Raw genomic sequence first — 16,985 nt, forward strand, 5'->3', positions numbered from 1 at the left:
TGAAATTTAGGGTATCATGGGAAGGATGCCGAAACAGCCAGAAACATATATAAGATTAGGAAAAGGGCGTGGACCTTATGTTGGGCACTTGCCTTAGACGTAACTGGGTAAAGCGGAGCAAAAACATAAAAGGCTTGGCATTTCCCAACACCTTTGGAAATAAAAACTTCCACTCCGGAATCTGGAGAAACTCAAGTCACTCTTAAAGTCAGTTTTCCCCCAGGTTGTTGATTGCACCATCAACAGGCCTCAACTGCCAAGTGTTCTCTTCCCTCCCTCTCACGAGGTCAGTTGCATAACCTGTAAGAAAATACCAGAATGGAGTTGCCCAAACCTATTATTGAACCCAAACTCTAACCACACCTTTCCAAGCAATGCAGATGAATATGGAAAAGGAGCAACGGCAGCCGAAGACACTGCCTAGATACCGACGGTAGCAGTTGACACCCCGTGGGGTCGACAAAGGAGGCCGGGCATTCAATGTCGAGCAACCTTTTTTGAGTATGGAGTTGCTCCTGAGGCAGGAGTGGAAAATGCCGGATCTCGTTATACCTTGGCAAGGTCCCTAAACCGCAAAGAAATGGCCATATGCTTCCTCTTGATGATCTGCTTTATTTGGATGCCATTTTTCACTTCAGGTATGTGGTGATAACCCCAGTTCAGGCATGCCCTTAAAGCAAAGTGAATGAATAAAGTCATATTTTTCGGAGTGTGGATTTAGAGCAAAAGAAGTCAGAGTTATTTTTGAACAGAGTTGCAGAAGTTCAACAGATCCTTAGTAGCTCAGTTTGGGAGAAACCGGATATGAAGAATAGGCAATGCCGATCCAGCTTTCTTAACCACATGTGTGTGTTTTTTCCAGCAACCGGATTTATGGATGAGGAAAATCGTTTTGTTGTTTGTAATATGAAGCTCTTTGGACAACATTAATGTGTAAAACTGTGAATCTCTTTAATATTTAGAAACAGGTATTTTTAACCCATCACTCAAATAGAATTGACATTTGGGCATTGGTAAAAAAAAGAACAGAATAACCTGATAAATTGATAGAATGATGAATATGCACTGTATTAATTTCAGCAGATTTATGCTAGGTATGTTTAAATCTAGACTAGTCTGGCAACAGCTAAGGAGAAAACCATAAGACTTAGCCAGCCTTCGTGTGCATCGTAACACAGCCTGAGAACAATGTTTGTACCATAATGTCATTTCCTGTGTTACCGGTTGTGGGAAGAAGTGGAGTACCTTAGAGCTATGGGTCGATTGTGATTTTGAGGCAGGAAACTGAGGATACAATGGGATTAGGGAAAATTATCTTTCAGCTTGTGTATAGTGTTTGATGTTGGATTCAGTGTTAGCCCAAGGCTGCCCAGTCATTTTGGAGCTAGGGGGCCTCAGTTAATAAACAAATAATAAACAAGATTGCTTCTTCTAATTCCAAAGGGATAATGTGCAGTTCCAGCCACATTATTCCAGTAAATGGGGTAGGAAATATAACAAGACTTTGACTTATTTTATTTATTAAATTTATATGCTGCCCATCTCACTGTCATCTAACTCTGGGCATCAGACTTAGAACCATTTAGCGACTGTTCAAAGTTACAAAAAAGCATTGGGGGAAAAAATGACTTACAACTAGTCCTTGCACTGATGACTATTGTGCCATCCCCATGATCACATGATCAAAATTTGAGCACTTGGCAACTGGCATGTATATACAATGGTTGCAGTGTCCATTGTGCCCCCATTCCTGTGGAACACTCTACCACTGGAGGTGAGAACTGCTTCCATACTTTTGGTTTTCTGGAAGAGTATTAAAACTTGGCTCTGCTGCTTGACCTGGGACCCTGAGGGGGGCAACTCGCCCCCGGAGGTACTTGACAGGGTAAGACCACCTCATTCACCCCTGTGCCATCCAAATCCTGGTTTTTGTATAGTTTTAAAATTTTAATTTCTTTATAATCAATTATTCTTTCCCTTTGTCCTTTATAAATATATAAGCCACCCAGAGTCATCTTATAGGGGAGATGATAACAAAATAAAATAAATAAATAAATAATGCTGCCCCTAACCTACGTGATTCATAGAAACTGCAATGATTCATTTAACAACCATGGCAAAAAAGGGTTGTAAAAGCAGGTGTGACTCAATCATCTTTCTGAGCAATGGAAATTCTAGTCTCAATTATAGTCATAAGTCGAGCACTACCTGTAAGACAATAAGACATTCTTGGCAATAAGAAGAATATCGACGATCAGAAACTGCAAATAGCATTGGGTTGCCCTTTTATGAAGTGTGCTGCTTCTGACAGCCATCTATTTCTACCTGATACTAGGGACAGTCTGGATAAGGGGTCTTCAAACTTGGCCCTTTTATGACTTGCGGACTTCAACTCCCAGAATTCCTTAGCCAGGCACACTGACTGAGGAATTCTGGGAGTTGAAGTCCACAGGTCATAAAAGGGCCAAGTTTGAAAACCCCTGATCTGGATCTTTGGCATGCATGGCTATGGCTGGGAACAATTCACTTCTGAAATCATTCCAGCTCCATTATTCAGGCCAACCTGGTCAGTGACTTCTAGTCTCCTAAATAATAGTAACCTGCTTGTGGACTTCAACTCCCAGAATTCCCCAGCCAGCCAGAGGAGTTTATTAGTTACCCTTAAAGACTATGCTGACTTAGCTAGAAGTAAGGACCATGGGACTCAGTGGAATTTACTTCTTAGCAGATATACCCCATGCTGGCTGGGGAATTCTGGGAGTTGAAGTCCACAAGTCTTAAAGTAGCCAAGTCTGAGGACCCCTGGCTTAATACAATGTTTGAATATGGTCGCTGACTTTAGAAGAATACACTCATACATTACAGAACTGCCATCCTAAGTGAATGTAAAAGGGATGCATCTCTATACACAGGAGCACATAACGTGTGCTGGGAAAATGTAAAATTCTGACACCAGGAATACACCTTGAAGGAAGATATCTGAACTATGGAGAAAAACACATTGATAAGTTTAAACGAAGGTGAATTGACGCAAAGTCTTCCCCATTCTTAAGTAATGTACAAGATCTGATAAGACTCTTTTTCTAACCTGCATCTTGTAAAACAAATACTAAATAGCTGATAAGACTCTTTTTTTTTCTAACATGTATCTTGTAAAACAGATACTAAATTACATGCGATTTAGTTCAAGTGCTGTTAAAAGCACAATTTGGGGTATATCTGGTAAGAAGTAAATTCCACTGAGACCCATGGTCCTTACTTCTAGCTAAGTCAGCATAGTTTTTAAGCTTAACTAATAAACTCCTCTGAGCAGTTAGTTATAATAATTACAGGTAATTCTCAACTTACAAACGTTGTAGGGACCATTTGAAATTACAGCGGCACTGAAAAAAGTGACTTGACCGTTTTTCACACTTACGACCATTGCAGTATCCCCAAGGTCACATGATCAAAATCCAGATGCATGGCAATGGATTCATATTTATGATGATTGCAATGTCCTGGGGTCATATGATCTCCTTTGGCGACTTTCTGACAAGCAAAGTCAATGGGGAAGCCAGATTCACTTAAAAACCGTGTAACTAACTTAATAACTGCAGTGATTCAGTTAACAACTGTGGTAAGGGAAGTCGTAAAATGGGGTAAAATTCACTTAACAACTGTCTGACTTAACAACATAAATCTTGGGCTTAATTGTGGTTGTAAGTCAAGGACTACCTGTACACCCACATCTGATAATTGATTATTCAGTAATAAAGGATCTGATGTGATATCCTAATAATAAACTCAGTGTCTCTAATCTGTGAGATAATTTCTGGTTTTCTCTCTTTATATGTCATTTTGATGATCCCTACATAAAGCTGCATTACTAGCACCTCCTCAGAATATTACTATTTTGTCCACCAATATGAAGCACTTTCTGATTTGGAGTCCCGTTGCAGAAATTGCGCCTGGCAAGGTTGTAAAATACTCAGTCGAATTTCAAGGGTAAGTTCTTATTTCATCTTGAGTACTGATTGCCTAAAGACAACTCAGCATGACTGATGCTAACTCCCTGTAAACCGCCCTGAGTCCTCAGGGAAAGGGCGGTATATAAATGCAATAAATAAAATAATAAATAAATAAATGTGTGGCTAGACATCTTCAGCTTATACCAGGGGTCTTCAAACTTGGCCCTTTTATGACTTGTGGACTTCAACTCCCAGAATTCCTCAGCCAGCATGTCATGAAAGGGCCATGTTTGAAGACCCCTGACTTATACCAACAAAATACGTTGGACTGAGGTACAACTGATCATACCAGCTGCGAGTAGTAGAAATAACAGTCCCACAAATACAGATTACAAGATGAAGGAAAGCTATACTTTTTTTTGCTATACTTAATAAATAGTAAAATAATAATGAGGAGATACCACAGAGGTTTATGAAGTTACATATGCTATGAAGAACATGAACAGGGTGAATTGTTCTCCATTTCAACTTGTATTCATAGTAGATGGTTGCCTAATGGGACGTTCAAAAGAAATAAAAGGAAATGCCTCACATGGTGCCAATTTAATGAAATTTGGTTTCATGATATGTGGTTGAGGGCCGCCATTTTTTTTAAAAAAGGAAGGTAAACTAAGGTTCTTTCTTCGTTGACAGTTACAACACCCAAATGGTTTGGCAATCCCATGTTGTCCCTTGACCACATAATGCTGACCTTAATTTTGTCTTCTATCTATAGTTTTAAGAAGTCTTAGACTCCAGTTTTTATGTACCACTTTTCCATAATTATTGAACTGACCGTTGTTTGGGGAAAAACGTTGACTGGTTAAGCATTTAATCTGATTCAGCAGGCCCTATTACTAGAAAGGCTATCAGGGTGAGATAGCTTTTTCCACTAGACATTTCTGGTGTAGGAAGGACAGGCAGCTAGGAAAGAAGTAAAAATGTGTTAACAAAACCACAAAACCAGCAGTGGCATCCTCTGTCGTGTCCACCCATGCAGTAAGTTCAGTAAAGTCCACTGAGAGAAATTTGAAAGAAGTCCTTCAGCACCCTGACAACTAGGTAGAAAAATAGGAGCCTTCTTGACCAAAGAAAGCTTCTTAGAAACGACAAGGCAATTTTTTATACAAGATTAGAAGCATCTTACAGTATGTGCGTGGAGGATGGGTTGACTTGTTCCAAAAGTTGAGCTCCTTCAAAATTCCTCCTAATCAGGGTACAAATGCAGGAATATAAGATGGAAAAATCTCCTAAAACAGTAGACTGTTATCATTTTAGACTACTGGAGAGTGATATCCTTTTCTTTTACCCCTTAACAAACCAGTTAGAAAAACATTGGGAGAAAATTCTACAGAATAACAGGGTTGAAAGGGACCTTGGAGGTCTTCTAGTCCAACCCCCTGCTCAAGTAGGAAACCCTATACTATTTCAGACAAATGGTTTTCCAGTCTCTTCTTGAAAGCCTCCAATGATGGAACACTTAGAACTTCTGGAGGCAAGTTGTTCCGCTGATTGATTGTTCTAATTGCCTTGAAATTTCTCTTTAGTTCTAGGTTGCTTCTCTGCTTGATTAGCTTCCATCCATGTTGGGAGAAAATTCTAAACCAGATCCCTGTCTACTAATCTTGTTTTCTACTCTCAAGGATTTTAAGAATAGCATTTCGAATGTTCTATCTGCTATTTGGAGTGATGGAATTTCTTTTCCCGCCTTAAAGCTTTGCCATGACATTCTGTTGCGTGTATAGGCAAGCTAGGCATGCAATAGTATTGCAACAAATTAACACATGGGTGGTTGGACTAGTCTCCCCTGCCAGGTTTACGTGCCTTTGGGCTTCATCACATTGTAATCCAGATGTGTGGTTGCTGGTCGGGGTGGAAGAAATGCTTTCATCCAGAAAGGAGATTGAACTACAATCTTTACTTTCTCCTTTCTCCGTGACATGAACAAGCACGGCGACCATGGGACAGGTGAAAGCCCAGGTAGATTTATCATCTCTAGGAGGTGCTTTGGGCCATCCACTGCAGTGTGCTTTCTTCTCATCCTTGAAGGCTTGTTGCTATGTCCTCAACAGTAAACAGCCCTTTTCTGCTTCAGGGCAAGGAGGGTGGATGGATGAGATTTTTTGTCAATAACATCTTTAGGGCAAAATGAATTCTCTTTTGAATTTGAACATCTCAGACATCTAAGCTCTTCATGGCATGGGTCCAAATTACTCGAGGGACCATCTCACCCCATTGGGTTGGCCAAACCCCATTGTGCTAGCGGAGGAGGTATGCCGTGGGCCCCATCGGCCATAGTATTCCAGCTTGGGGGGAGGGGGGGTCCAGGAGAAGAGCCTTCTCTGCCGTTGTGCCTGCCCTTTGAACATCTCAGGAGGCTTCAACCCTCCAGACCTTCCATAAGAGCCTAAAGACCTGGTTCTGCCAGTTAGCTTGGGGGCTCCATTGGAAAGGTTTCACATTGGGGATGTTTAACAGATTAATAACAGATCCTACCTCCTCCCCCATCTTCTCATCCTACTCCGTCCCTTCCCATCTTTTAATTTCGGCCTCAGAAATTGGATCTTTACAGTATTTTGTTTACGTCTTTTAGGTTTTGTATAGTTTTTTTTATCTTTTTAAGATGATAAGCCGCCCAGAGTCACCCCTGTGGTAGGATGGACGACCAGTAAATTTTACAAATAAATAAATAAATCACAGCCAGAAAACTGGGAGAATAAGTTGGAGGAGAGAAGGAAGAGGATGAGAAACAAATTTAGAAAAAAGGGGCAAATTTAATAAGACTGGTACGAACATGCATTGTTATATACAAACACACATTATGCTAAAGTGACAGTTCATTTATTTATTTATTTATCTATATCCCGCTGCTATTTTTTACAAATAACTCAGGATGGTGAACATATCCAACATATTTCCTTCCTCCTATTTTAGCCACAACTACCATGAAGTGAGTTGGGCTGAGAATGACTGGCCCAAGGTCACCCAGCTGATTTTCATGGCTAAGGCAGGACTAGAACTCTCAGTCTCCCACTTTCTAGCCTGGTGCCTTAACCCCAAGGGCAAACTGGCTCTTTATATAATTTAACATTAGCTTAGTGTGTGAGAATCTGGTTTTTGAAAATTATAAATCATGATCTGTAACTTAATGCAATTTAGGACTCATCTACCTTGGGCAGACTGAGTATATCTATGAATTGTACTTTAGGCTAATAATAACAAGAGTAATAATAATTTTTTTAGCTGAAGGGTACAAATCTTGTGGTCTTCCAGTTGTAATAAAATGAATGTTTCCAATAGCTCTAGGTAGCATTAACCAATGGTGAGGAAATTTAGAATTGTAATTCAGCTATATTTATTTGTTAAATTTGTATGCTGCCCAACTCCACACCAAGTGAATTGTGGACAAGAAGCAAACACATACAGATGGTCCTCAAACACAATTGAGCTCAACATTTTTGTTGCTAAGTAAGACATTTGTTAAGTGAGTTTTGCCCCATTTTACAACTTTTCTTGCCATAGTTGTTCAGTGAATCGCTGCAACTGTTAACTTAGTAACAAGGTTGTTAAGTGAATCTCTCTCCCCCATTGACATTGCTTGTCAGAAGGTCGCAAAAGGGGGTCACATGATCCTGGGACACTGCAGCCATCATAAGCATGAGTCAGTTGCCAAGTGTCCTGAATTTTGATCATGTGACCGGGGATGCTAAAATGGTCGTAAGTGTGAAAAATAATCGTAAGTCACTTTTTCACTGCCGTTGTAACTTTGAATGGTCAGTTGTAAGTCAAGAACTTCCTGTATTTTTATTAAAAAAATCTGGAGTGCCATGAGTTTGTTTTTCTTCTATTAGATCCACCAACTGGAGCCAGTTATAAGCTCTATCCTTAGGCTCAGAAATGAGTTACTATACTTATTTTCAGCGTACTATAAGCCACCTTTTGCCTACTAGAGATTAGATATTCTAACAGCCTAAACATCGTTAAAGGGTTAACGATTTGGAATCAAATCTCGTTGGTTGGCTGCACATGGGCCACTCATTAATTGATGTGTCCATTGATGAATTTTTGTACGTACATCCAGGGAAACCAAACCTCAGGGCTGCATTGCAGTTACAAATTTTAGGCAGGCTACCAAGGAAATGATGTTGCTTATGAGCTGGCCCTTGCTATTTTATTTATTATATTTATATGCCACCGAATCAAGTGACATTTTTTGAGGCAATGTGAAGAAGGTCCTTTATTCTCTGCATAGAAGCTGACTTCGTTTTTTTCCTAATTATATCTAGAGAATATGAGAGAGACTATGGCAATGACAGCTGGATTCCCATTGCAGAATGCACAGATGTTAGTGTTACTCAGTGTGATATCACAGAAGACATATCAGCTACTGTGCCGTATAATCTACGTGTTAGAGCATCTATGGGGACAGAGGCCTCCCTCTGGGCCACACTCAATGGCTTCTTCAATCGTGTCACAAGTAAGTCCCCTGTTAGGAAATCTCACAACCCAGCACCTGTTTGAATGAGCCCAGTCTTGATCCTTTTTTTTGTTGATATCAGGCCCAGCAACTATTTAAAGCAGATGCATTGGGTGGGGCAGGATTTTTCTGACTGGAATTGAGGCCTTAAAATTGTATTAAGGTTATGATTTAATCTTCCTCAGTGGGAGCTAAGCTTTTTAAGCCACTGTTCACCTTCGGATTCAGGAGAGTGCTTGGGAACAATTAGTCAGAAAAGATAAGTCAGCATAACAGAGTAAGGATTCTATTTAAGGAAAAGGCAGCTGAAATAATGCATTTTAAGAGTCGGTTTACTCAGTGGAAAGGACTAATATTGACCATATAGGAAGGACTTCCGCAAGTCTTGTGGGCCACAGGTTGCTACATCCATTCAGCATATAGTTCCATTGCAGTTATCTTGTCTAGTTAGAACCAGAGCACAAGGAACAGATTATTTATTACTACAAAAGGCACCTGGGGGCAAATAGAACATTCAAACAACCCCGGAAACATTTCAAGTCCAAGCAAGATTGCTAACTGCCTGGCTTTAATGATACAGCTCAGCTTCTACCCCACTTTAGTACTAAGGAATTTCTAACAAAAAAATCAGGAATCGGTCAGGAAAAATAGAGGACACACAAAACATGCTCATCTCAGGAATATATAGTTAGGGTATCTTGCTTTAAAAAAATTCAGAAAGCTGTCATTAAATTAGGAGGTGTCCTCTAAAATGAAGGGCTGGATTTACTCCTGATAAATTCTTCCCTTTGAATTCCTTCCCTCCCTTCCCAGAGTATGGGGACTTTTTCTGGATCATACATTTCATTAGATGTTCAGTAGCCTCGTATCTAAAAAAAAACCCTAAATAACTTCCCAAAGAAAACCAAACCAGCCCTGCTCCAGATCTCATTAGATTTGGTAATCTTGCAAGATGACATTAATTTTGAAGCATTTCTTACAGGGAGCTGGTATCTTTTGTGAAACCAGGGGATGCCCTGAGACTCAATGTTGAGTTGGTGATACCTGCTATAAAGTGTACCAACAGAAGATCCGATCACCTGTTTTCAGATCCATGTCCTTCATGGTTGGTCAGGGCCACGTGGTCAGGTCCATGAGGTGGCAAAACCATTCCTCCCTTGACGGTGGCCGTGGTTCAGCCCTTTCTCAAGACCCCGTTCTTGGACCCAACCATTCTGAACAATTTTTGTCCTTCCCCTTTTCCACCTACTGAACATGTGAATCCCTTTCCCTTTTTATAGCATCCCTCATTCCGCCAACGTTGACTGTCACCACTGATGGATATCACTTGCTAGCAGAACTAGAACACCTGGGGCCTGCCTTTGAATTCTGGATATTTTACTGGAAGAAAGGCCCGGAACCTGCCGTAAGTTTTGATCTGTGTTTCTGATGTGCAATTGTTCGTTTAGGTGGGTTGAAAAGCAAGAAAGTTTCTTGACTCACGGGGCCATCCTGAGCTTTGGCTGAAACTCTGAATGCTGTTAGGAGCAAAACAATGTCGTGAGTCATCTGCCTTGCTTTGTGATTTCCTGTCATATCCAGTTGCCTGCAGAAGTTTGGGATCATTTTGGTTCCTGCATGTGGCAATTCAGCTATCTTGTTTGGAAATACGAGCATATTCACCTATTGTCAGCCTTCTTGGGCAGACCAGACAGGAAAAATGACCAGGTGAACTAATTCTATTTTATTGAAAGGCTAGATTAACAGAACCTTGAAAGTCTGAAAGTTCAAAATGTTCACCGTCTTCTTTACAGAAGTGGTGGTGGTAGAGGAAATCCCTTTTCAGCCTCTTTCTCTACCCATTCTCAACTTATGACAGCTTACTTAGTGACCGTTTAAAGTTACAACGGCATTGGAAAATGTGGTTCATTACCGTTTTTCTCACTTACGGCCGTTGCAGCATCCCCATGGTCGTGTGATCAAAATTCAGATGCTTGGCAACTGGTTCATATTTATGATGGTCGCAGTGTCCTGGGGTCACAGGGTCACTTTTTGTGATCTGGCAAGCAAAGTCAATGGGGGAGCCAGATTCACTTAACAAATGTGTTACTAACTTAACAACTGCAATGATTCACTGAACAAATGTGGCAAGAAAAGTCGTAAAATGGGGCAAAACTCACTTAACAAATGTCTCACTTAGCGACATACATTTTGGGTTCAATTGTGGTCATAAGGGCTACTTGCATGCAGCTGCTGGCTATGCCCGCTCTTATTTGACTATTCCCTAGCCAGCGTCTCTCCCCTGACCCCCATCTTCCAAGGTCATTCTCACATATCATTACACCTATCTGCAACCATTATCAAAACATGCTTTTGAATCCCATTGCTATTGCAGAGCCCTGGTGGCGCAGTGGTTAGAATGCAGTATTGCAGGCTAATTCTGCTGGCTGCCAGCACTTTGACAGTTCGATTCTTACCGTCTCAAGATTGACTCAGCCTTCCATCCTTCTGCGGTCAGAAAAATAAGGACCCAGATTGTTGGGGGCAATGTGCTGACTCTGTAAATCGATTAGAGAGAGCTGTAAAGCACTGTGAAGCAGTATATAAGTCTGAGTGCTATTGCAATTACTTTTCCCATTTATTGTATATGGGAATAAAAATATTAATATTAAGCAAACTCACACTGACAACCTGTGTAGTTAGCCATGGTTTTCCCAGTTCTAACATATGGCTCTGAAAGATAGATCCTCAAAAAGGCTGAGGAAAAATGTACACCTCTGAATTTGGGACTGAAGAAAATTGTCAAGGGCATTTTAGAACTGCAAGAAGTACAAATAGTTAAAGATCAGACAAAGTGAAACCATGCAGCTCCTGGAAAGCATTAAGAAGGAAGTTGAATGTTAAATATTTTGGACATAAGATGCAAAGGCACGGGTCATTAGAGAAGAGCTTGATGTTTGGAAAAATCAAAGGCAGTAAAAAAACAATAGAAGACTAGATAACAGCATTGATGACACAAATAGGAGGCTATAGGGGCTCAAGGAAGCAGGCACAGATAGACTATCCTGGCAAACTGACATCCTTCAGATCACAAGGAGTTAGAAGCCACTGAAACATCAATGCATAAATATCAATGTTATTTATAACATTCTATGTTATTAGTTGCAATTGAAGAAGAGGCTTTTTTTACTGTACTCGCAGAACCCAAAGTCACCTGGCTGCCTGGTCAGAGAAGCCTCTGACGCATAGCTTTCTTCTTATTGGGGCCTATTGACTATATTTGCCATAAGGTTCTCAGCAGAGAGTCCGGTCATGCTTTTAATTTCTGACAATGTCCAAAAGAATCCCAGGTCTGGAGAACTTCAGGAGATTTGGAGAGAAACTAGAACCAGCTACTTGGTGCTGCTTGTAATGTCGGACCAGAAAGAAATGGTTTGATGGGCGGGAAAGCCCTCAAAATTAGAGGCAGGGGTCGTTGCCAAACAGCCAGGTTGTGGTCTAATTTAGGAAAGCCAGTTGGATCCCTTCTTTATTGGTATTTTAGTGTGGTGCTAAAACATTTTTATAGGCCGCATTTTTCATGCATGGTTTAGGCCAGGGGTAGGCAACCTTGGCTCTTTTATGACTCATGGACTTCAATTCCCAGAATTCCTGAGCCAGCATGGCTCAGCTTGGAAACCTCTCCCTTTCCCCTCAGCATGGCTGGCTCAGGAATTCTGGGAGTTGAAGTCCACGAGTCATAAAGCAGCCTAGGCCATTGGGTAACCTGAACTTGCCTACAAACTTCCACACTCCTTGTTCCTGTTCTAAACCTTGAGGTTGAATCTCACACTTAAAATACAGATAGTCCTTGACGTATGACCACAATTGAGTCCAACATTTCTGTGGCTAAGCAAGACAGTTGCTAAGTGAGTTTTGTCCCATTTTAGACCTTTTTAGCCACAACTGTTAAGCGAATCACTGCAGTTGTTAAAGTCAGTAATACGGTTGTTAAGTGAATGTGGCTTCCCCATTGACTTTGCAAAAGGGGATCATGTGACTCTGGGACATTGCAACTGTCATAAATACATGCCAGTTGCCAAGCGTCCAAATTTCAATCATGTGACCATGGGGATAATCCAACGGTAATGTGAAAAATGGTCAGAAGTCACTTTTGTCAGTGCCGTTGTAACTTTGAACAGTCGCTAAATGAATGGTTGTAAGTTTGAGGACCACTTGTATATAAAAACATTTCAGTGTGTAAAAACCTGGAGTCCAAAGCCATTTGCTTTCCTTTTGATTTTGAAAGCATCTTGTGAAAATACAGTGTGAGCGTTTTTCTTGTTTAGCAACAGGGATCTCGGGAAGGGCAAACCAATCTAGCTAAGCAGATTGTTTCACCTAACGTGGAAATTCCCTAGGTTTACCGCAAAGTGGTGATTGAGAGCACCACCACTGTGCATCTGGAAACAATGGAGGCTGGAGCTGAATATTGTGTTAAAGCTCAGACCTACGTGGAAGCTATCAACAGGAGCAGCAATTTCAGTGAGGTGCAGTGTGTGAAATCAGAAGGTGAGAACAAGGTGGATAAAAGGGGTGGGATGGACTCACAGATTTTGCTCAGCTGTTGACTGCATGGACTCTCCAGAGCAGAGTTTCTCAACCTTGGCCACTTTAAGATGTGTGCTAGGAAATTCTGGAAGTTGAAGTCTACACTTCTTAAATTTGCCAACATTAAGAAATGCTGCTCCAGAGGGAGCAAAGCCAAAAGATTTAATTATCGTGGGGAGGATTGGGGGGGCTAATTTAAAGGGTACAATTATTGTAGTATTAATCCTCGTAAGACCTTAGAGTGCATTGCACCCAGTAAAGCCCCACCTTGCTCCCCAAATTGTGCCCTTTCCCCCTTTTGAGGGATCTTGGAGGCAAAATGAGCACCTCTCTTAATTGCCTCTAAATAACTTTCTCAAATGAATAAAAAGACAAAACATGTTGCAGCCACCCTTTCAGATGATATTATACTCTTGCTTATCAGTTACCTGGTTCCCTGAGAAGGCACAAAAACAAATGGAAAACCCACCAGGGGTAGGCAACCTTGGCTCAGGAATTCTGGGAGTTGAAGTCCACGAGTCATAAAAGAGCCAAGGTTGCCTACCCCTGCCCTAGGCTGTCCATTTGCTTAAAAAAAAGGTAAAGGTTCCCCCGCACATGCGTGCTAGTCGTTTCCGACTCTAGGGGCCGGTGCTCATCTCCGTTTCATAGCCGAAGAGCCAGCGCTTGTCCGAGGACGTCTCCGTGGTCATGTGGCCGGCATGACTAGACACCAAAGGCGCACGGAACACTGTTACCTTCCCACCGTAGTGGTCCCTATTTGTCTACTTGCATTTTTACGTGCTTTCGAACTGCTAGGTGGGCAGAAGCTGGGACGAGTAACAGGCGCTCACTCTGCTACGCGGCACTCGGGATTCGACCCGCCAAACTGCTGACCTTCCGATCGACAAGCTCAGCGTCCTAACCCACTGAGCCACCGCGTCCCTTTCCATTTGCTTACACATGGTTTAATAATGGTTTATACTGAACTACATTGGGTTTAATAAAAACAATCATCCATCTTGGTTTGCAAAACATAACAGTTGGGTTTTCACAGCCAGTTATAAAAGGGAGGGGAGGGGAGTTATAGGCTCTTTCAAATAAATGATGGAATTATAGACATGAACACGGCTTTCATGGTTATCTAGTCCTACCTTTTCAAGTTAGGACATTCACATTCACAACTAGAGCATCTCAGCAAACAGTTGCCCAGCTTCTGCTGCTAACCCAGGAACTGATTTTGTTATTTGTGTGACCTAAAATTTTCTCTCCGAGGCAAATTCTCAGTGGATAGAAATTCCTGATTGGATAAATTGATCTGGGAAAGGTTTGCTAATAATACATGTCCAAGATATATCTGCAGAAGAAACTTGCTCAGGTGAAAATTTGGAGAATGCTTAAAAGCTATTGGGAACACTGATTGCAAAATGCACCTGTTCTGTTTGTTTGTTTGTTTATATTATTTTTTTTGTGCTGCCCACCTCTCTGTTTCTAAACATGTTCAGTGCAAAGCCTTCCCTGAGATATTGATGTTTTCTTTTGCCTCCAGATGCCAAAGCCATACTGCTGACCTTTGCCCCACTCTTCCTGGTTATGTTTTTTGTGGCTGTTTTGGTCCTTCCTTTTCTTGCTTGGAAAACCTGTCGGATCTGCCAGTATTCCTTCTGCCCAGATGAGGTCCTTCCAGATACTTTGGTAAGAAGCTCTGCTTGGTGTTTCATTTGTGCTTCTGAGCTTGTCTACGTGAGGTCCAAGATAGCTTGCTGTTATTCTTTAAGGACATGTCTTCAAGACACGGCTTTCGTCTGCTTCCCTGCACAAAACAGAGCCGGTTCCATTTCACATTTCTCCCATTCAGTGTTGAAATGTAGTCTCTATCTATCTCCCAACACAAACCATGCTACACTGTATGCGTGATTAGCAGCAGTTCAGCAGCAACTGGTTGATGGAATATGATCCGCTCCTATTTCTTGCTTTTTACACTGTGATATGGGTACACCCCACTCCTCTCTCTTCTAATCCCGTCTGGCAACTTCTCTCAATATCCATTTTATCTTGGGCCGCAGTTGCGATCAGGCACCAATGTTGGACAAAGAGGTAATCTATGAATCGTTCGTGGGTTGTTGAGTGGGGACAGCACTGCTTGACCTGTGTGGTGAGTGGTGGTTTCCCAGGAAAGCAGGAAAGCCCCCACCCATACCAATCAAGTTCTGAGCCCAGCCTCACCCTTCATTAGGAAGAACAATGAGTAAGGTCTTTTCTGCAAGCAGGAAATCCACCAATTATTTCCTTCAACTTATCTCCACATTAAAATTGTCACGACAGCATTATCTACTGCCTTCTTAAGGAGGCGTAATAGACGTCAGCGGGCAGGAAAGGGCAAATTATGTCATCTCACAAACTGGAGGAAGACTTGTTAAACCGGCTATCTGGATGTGTACTTAATAGTGTTATACTGGAGGAGGTGTAGGCTGTTCTGCATAATAGGAGTTTGAGGTATCCTTGCACTCTGCGCTTGGTTGTTTTCTTGCAGATATTTCATTACCCAAACTAGGCCACATCGTCAGTGCTGCTGATGTTGCCTAATTTGGGTAGTGAAATGTCTGCAAGGAAACAACCAAGTTTTTAATAGCATTTATAGCCCACATTTCTTCTACGAAGATATTTGTTTTCCTGAGAATGTATCTGAAATCCCATTTAACAGACATCCTAACTTCTATCATTCCAGTCCAGGCTGTTGATACTCAAAGAGTTTTCACCTTCTGAAAGGATTCCCAAGATGGTTGGGTATTGAGGGATCTCTTTGGATCAGTTTCCAACCTGGCTTGGCCAACACAGGATTTAGGTTGGTGTAAGGTGGGTGGTTGCATTAACAGAGCAATTGATGCTAGGCATCAAAGATAAGTTATAGAAATTTAGCATGCAAAATACGCAAAATAGCGAGACACTTGGGACAGAACATGTATAGTTTTATATTTATATAGTATTGCTCAAGTTGGCTTTCCCCAAAATTTAGCATGCAAAATACGCAAAATAGCGAGACACTTGGGACAGAACATGTATAGTTTTATATTTATATAGTATTGCTCAAGTTGGCTTTCCCCAAATCCTTTGGACAAAGATTTACAGAATTCTCAGCTTCTGAACTAAGAATTCTGGAAAACGTAGTGTGATGTATCTTAAGTTCAACATCTTGGGGAAAGCTGTGGTATTGCATTGTATTTATATTAGAATGTTAGGTATATCTTCTCTGTGGGTAAAGCTGATTTCTGCCGCAAAAAGGATGTTTCTAGGTATTCTGCTCCACTCAGCTTACCTTTTCTCTTCTAGAAGCTAACAGCATCACCTGGTAAGATACTAAAGGACAGGGGAGAAGATATGGAGAAATGTGATGAATCAGTGCAAGTGTTGCCTTCCGAAGAGGTTTTGCTTCATTTTTGGATCCATGAAACTCTTTAATATCACCCTGAAGACAATAATGGCAAACCGAGATTAGCAGTCTTGCTCTCCTTCTTGACCCCTCTTCACACAAGGTTTCTACTGAGAAGGACAGATTGCACAAAGATGGGAACCAAAGTATATTTGGTTTCAGGAACAGGTTCCAGCAGCCTGGATTTCTTCATCCTTACTTGACAGAGAAATGTGGACAGGTTGCGTGGTGAAAACAGACCATCTTCACAACCACTCACTGAATTACTGTCTATTTACTTGGGATGTAAGGCCCTTGAGCTCATTCCACTCCACTGTTGTTGTTGTTTTTGGTTCTTTAGAAGGGTAATATTGGAAAGACGCACGTCAGTTTTGCAAATCACGCTTGCAAACAAGGAAAAATAGAGAGAAATAGTGGGAAGCATTTTGTCTTAGTAGTACAGTATGCTCCTCTGTAAGAAAGCAAGTTGCATGAAATGGATCTTTTTGGAATTATTTATTACAACCTTGTGGGCTTTAGTCACAGGTCCTCAAGTATTCAG

At 41.3% G+C, this 16,985-nt stretch overlaps 1 protein-coding gene across 1 annotated transcript; it reads left to right on the top strand.

Annotated features, from left to right (window-relative positions):
* The first annotated feature begins 533 nt into the window (after window positions 1–533).
* IL20RB (interleukin 20 receptor subunit beta) lies at window positions 534–16,819 on the top strand. Its single transcript, XM_081334403.1, has 7 exons — window positions 534–638; window positions 3,861–3,987; window positions 8,276–8,466; window positions 9,747–9,871; window positions 12,846–12,996; window positions 14,564–14,709; window positions 16,345–16,819. The coding sequence occupies exons 1-7, from the start codon at window positions 581–583 to the stop codon at window positions 16,471–16,473; spliced, it is 927 nt and encodes a 308-aa protein (XP_081190529.1). The 5' UTR covers window positions 534–580; the 3' UTR covers window positions 16,474–16,819.
* Window positions 16,820–16,985: the final 166 nt, after the last annotated feature.

This window comes from Vipera berus (genome assembly GCF_964194415.1).
Source record: "Vipera berus genome assembly, chromosome: 9".
Taxonomy (NCBI): domain Eukaryota; kingdom Metazoa; phylum Chordata; class Lepidosauria; order Squamata; family Viperidae; genus Vipera; species Vipera berus.

Coding starts and splice junctions, on each gene's coding strand:
- IL20RB (XM_081334403.1), top strand. CDS start 581: ATGGCCATATGCTTCCTCTTGATGATCTGCTTTATTTGGATGCCATTT. Junction 639..3,860: donor GATGCCATTTTTCACTTCAG/GTATGTGGTGAT, acceptor CCCTACATAAAG/CTGCATTACTAGCACCTCCT. Junction 3,988..8,275: donor TACTCAGTCGAATTTCAAGG/GTAAGTTCTTAT, acceptor AATTATATCTAG/AGAATATGAGAGAGACTATG.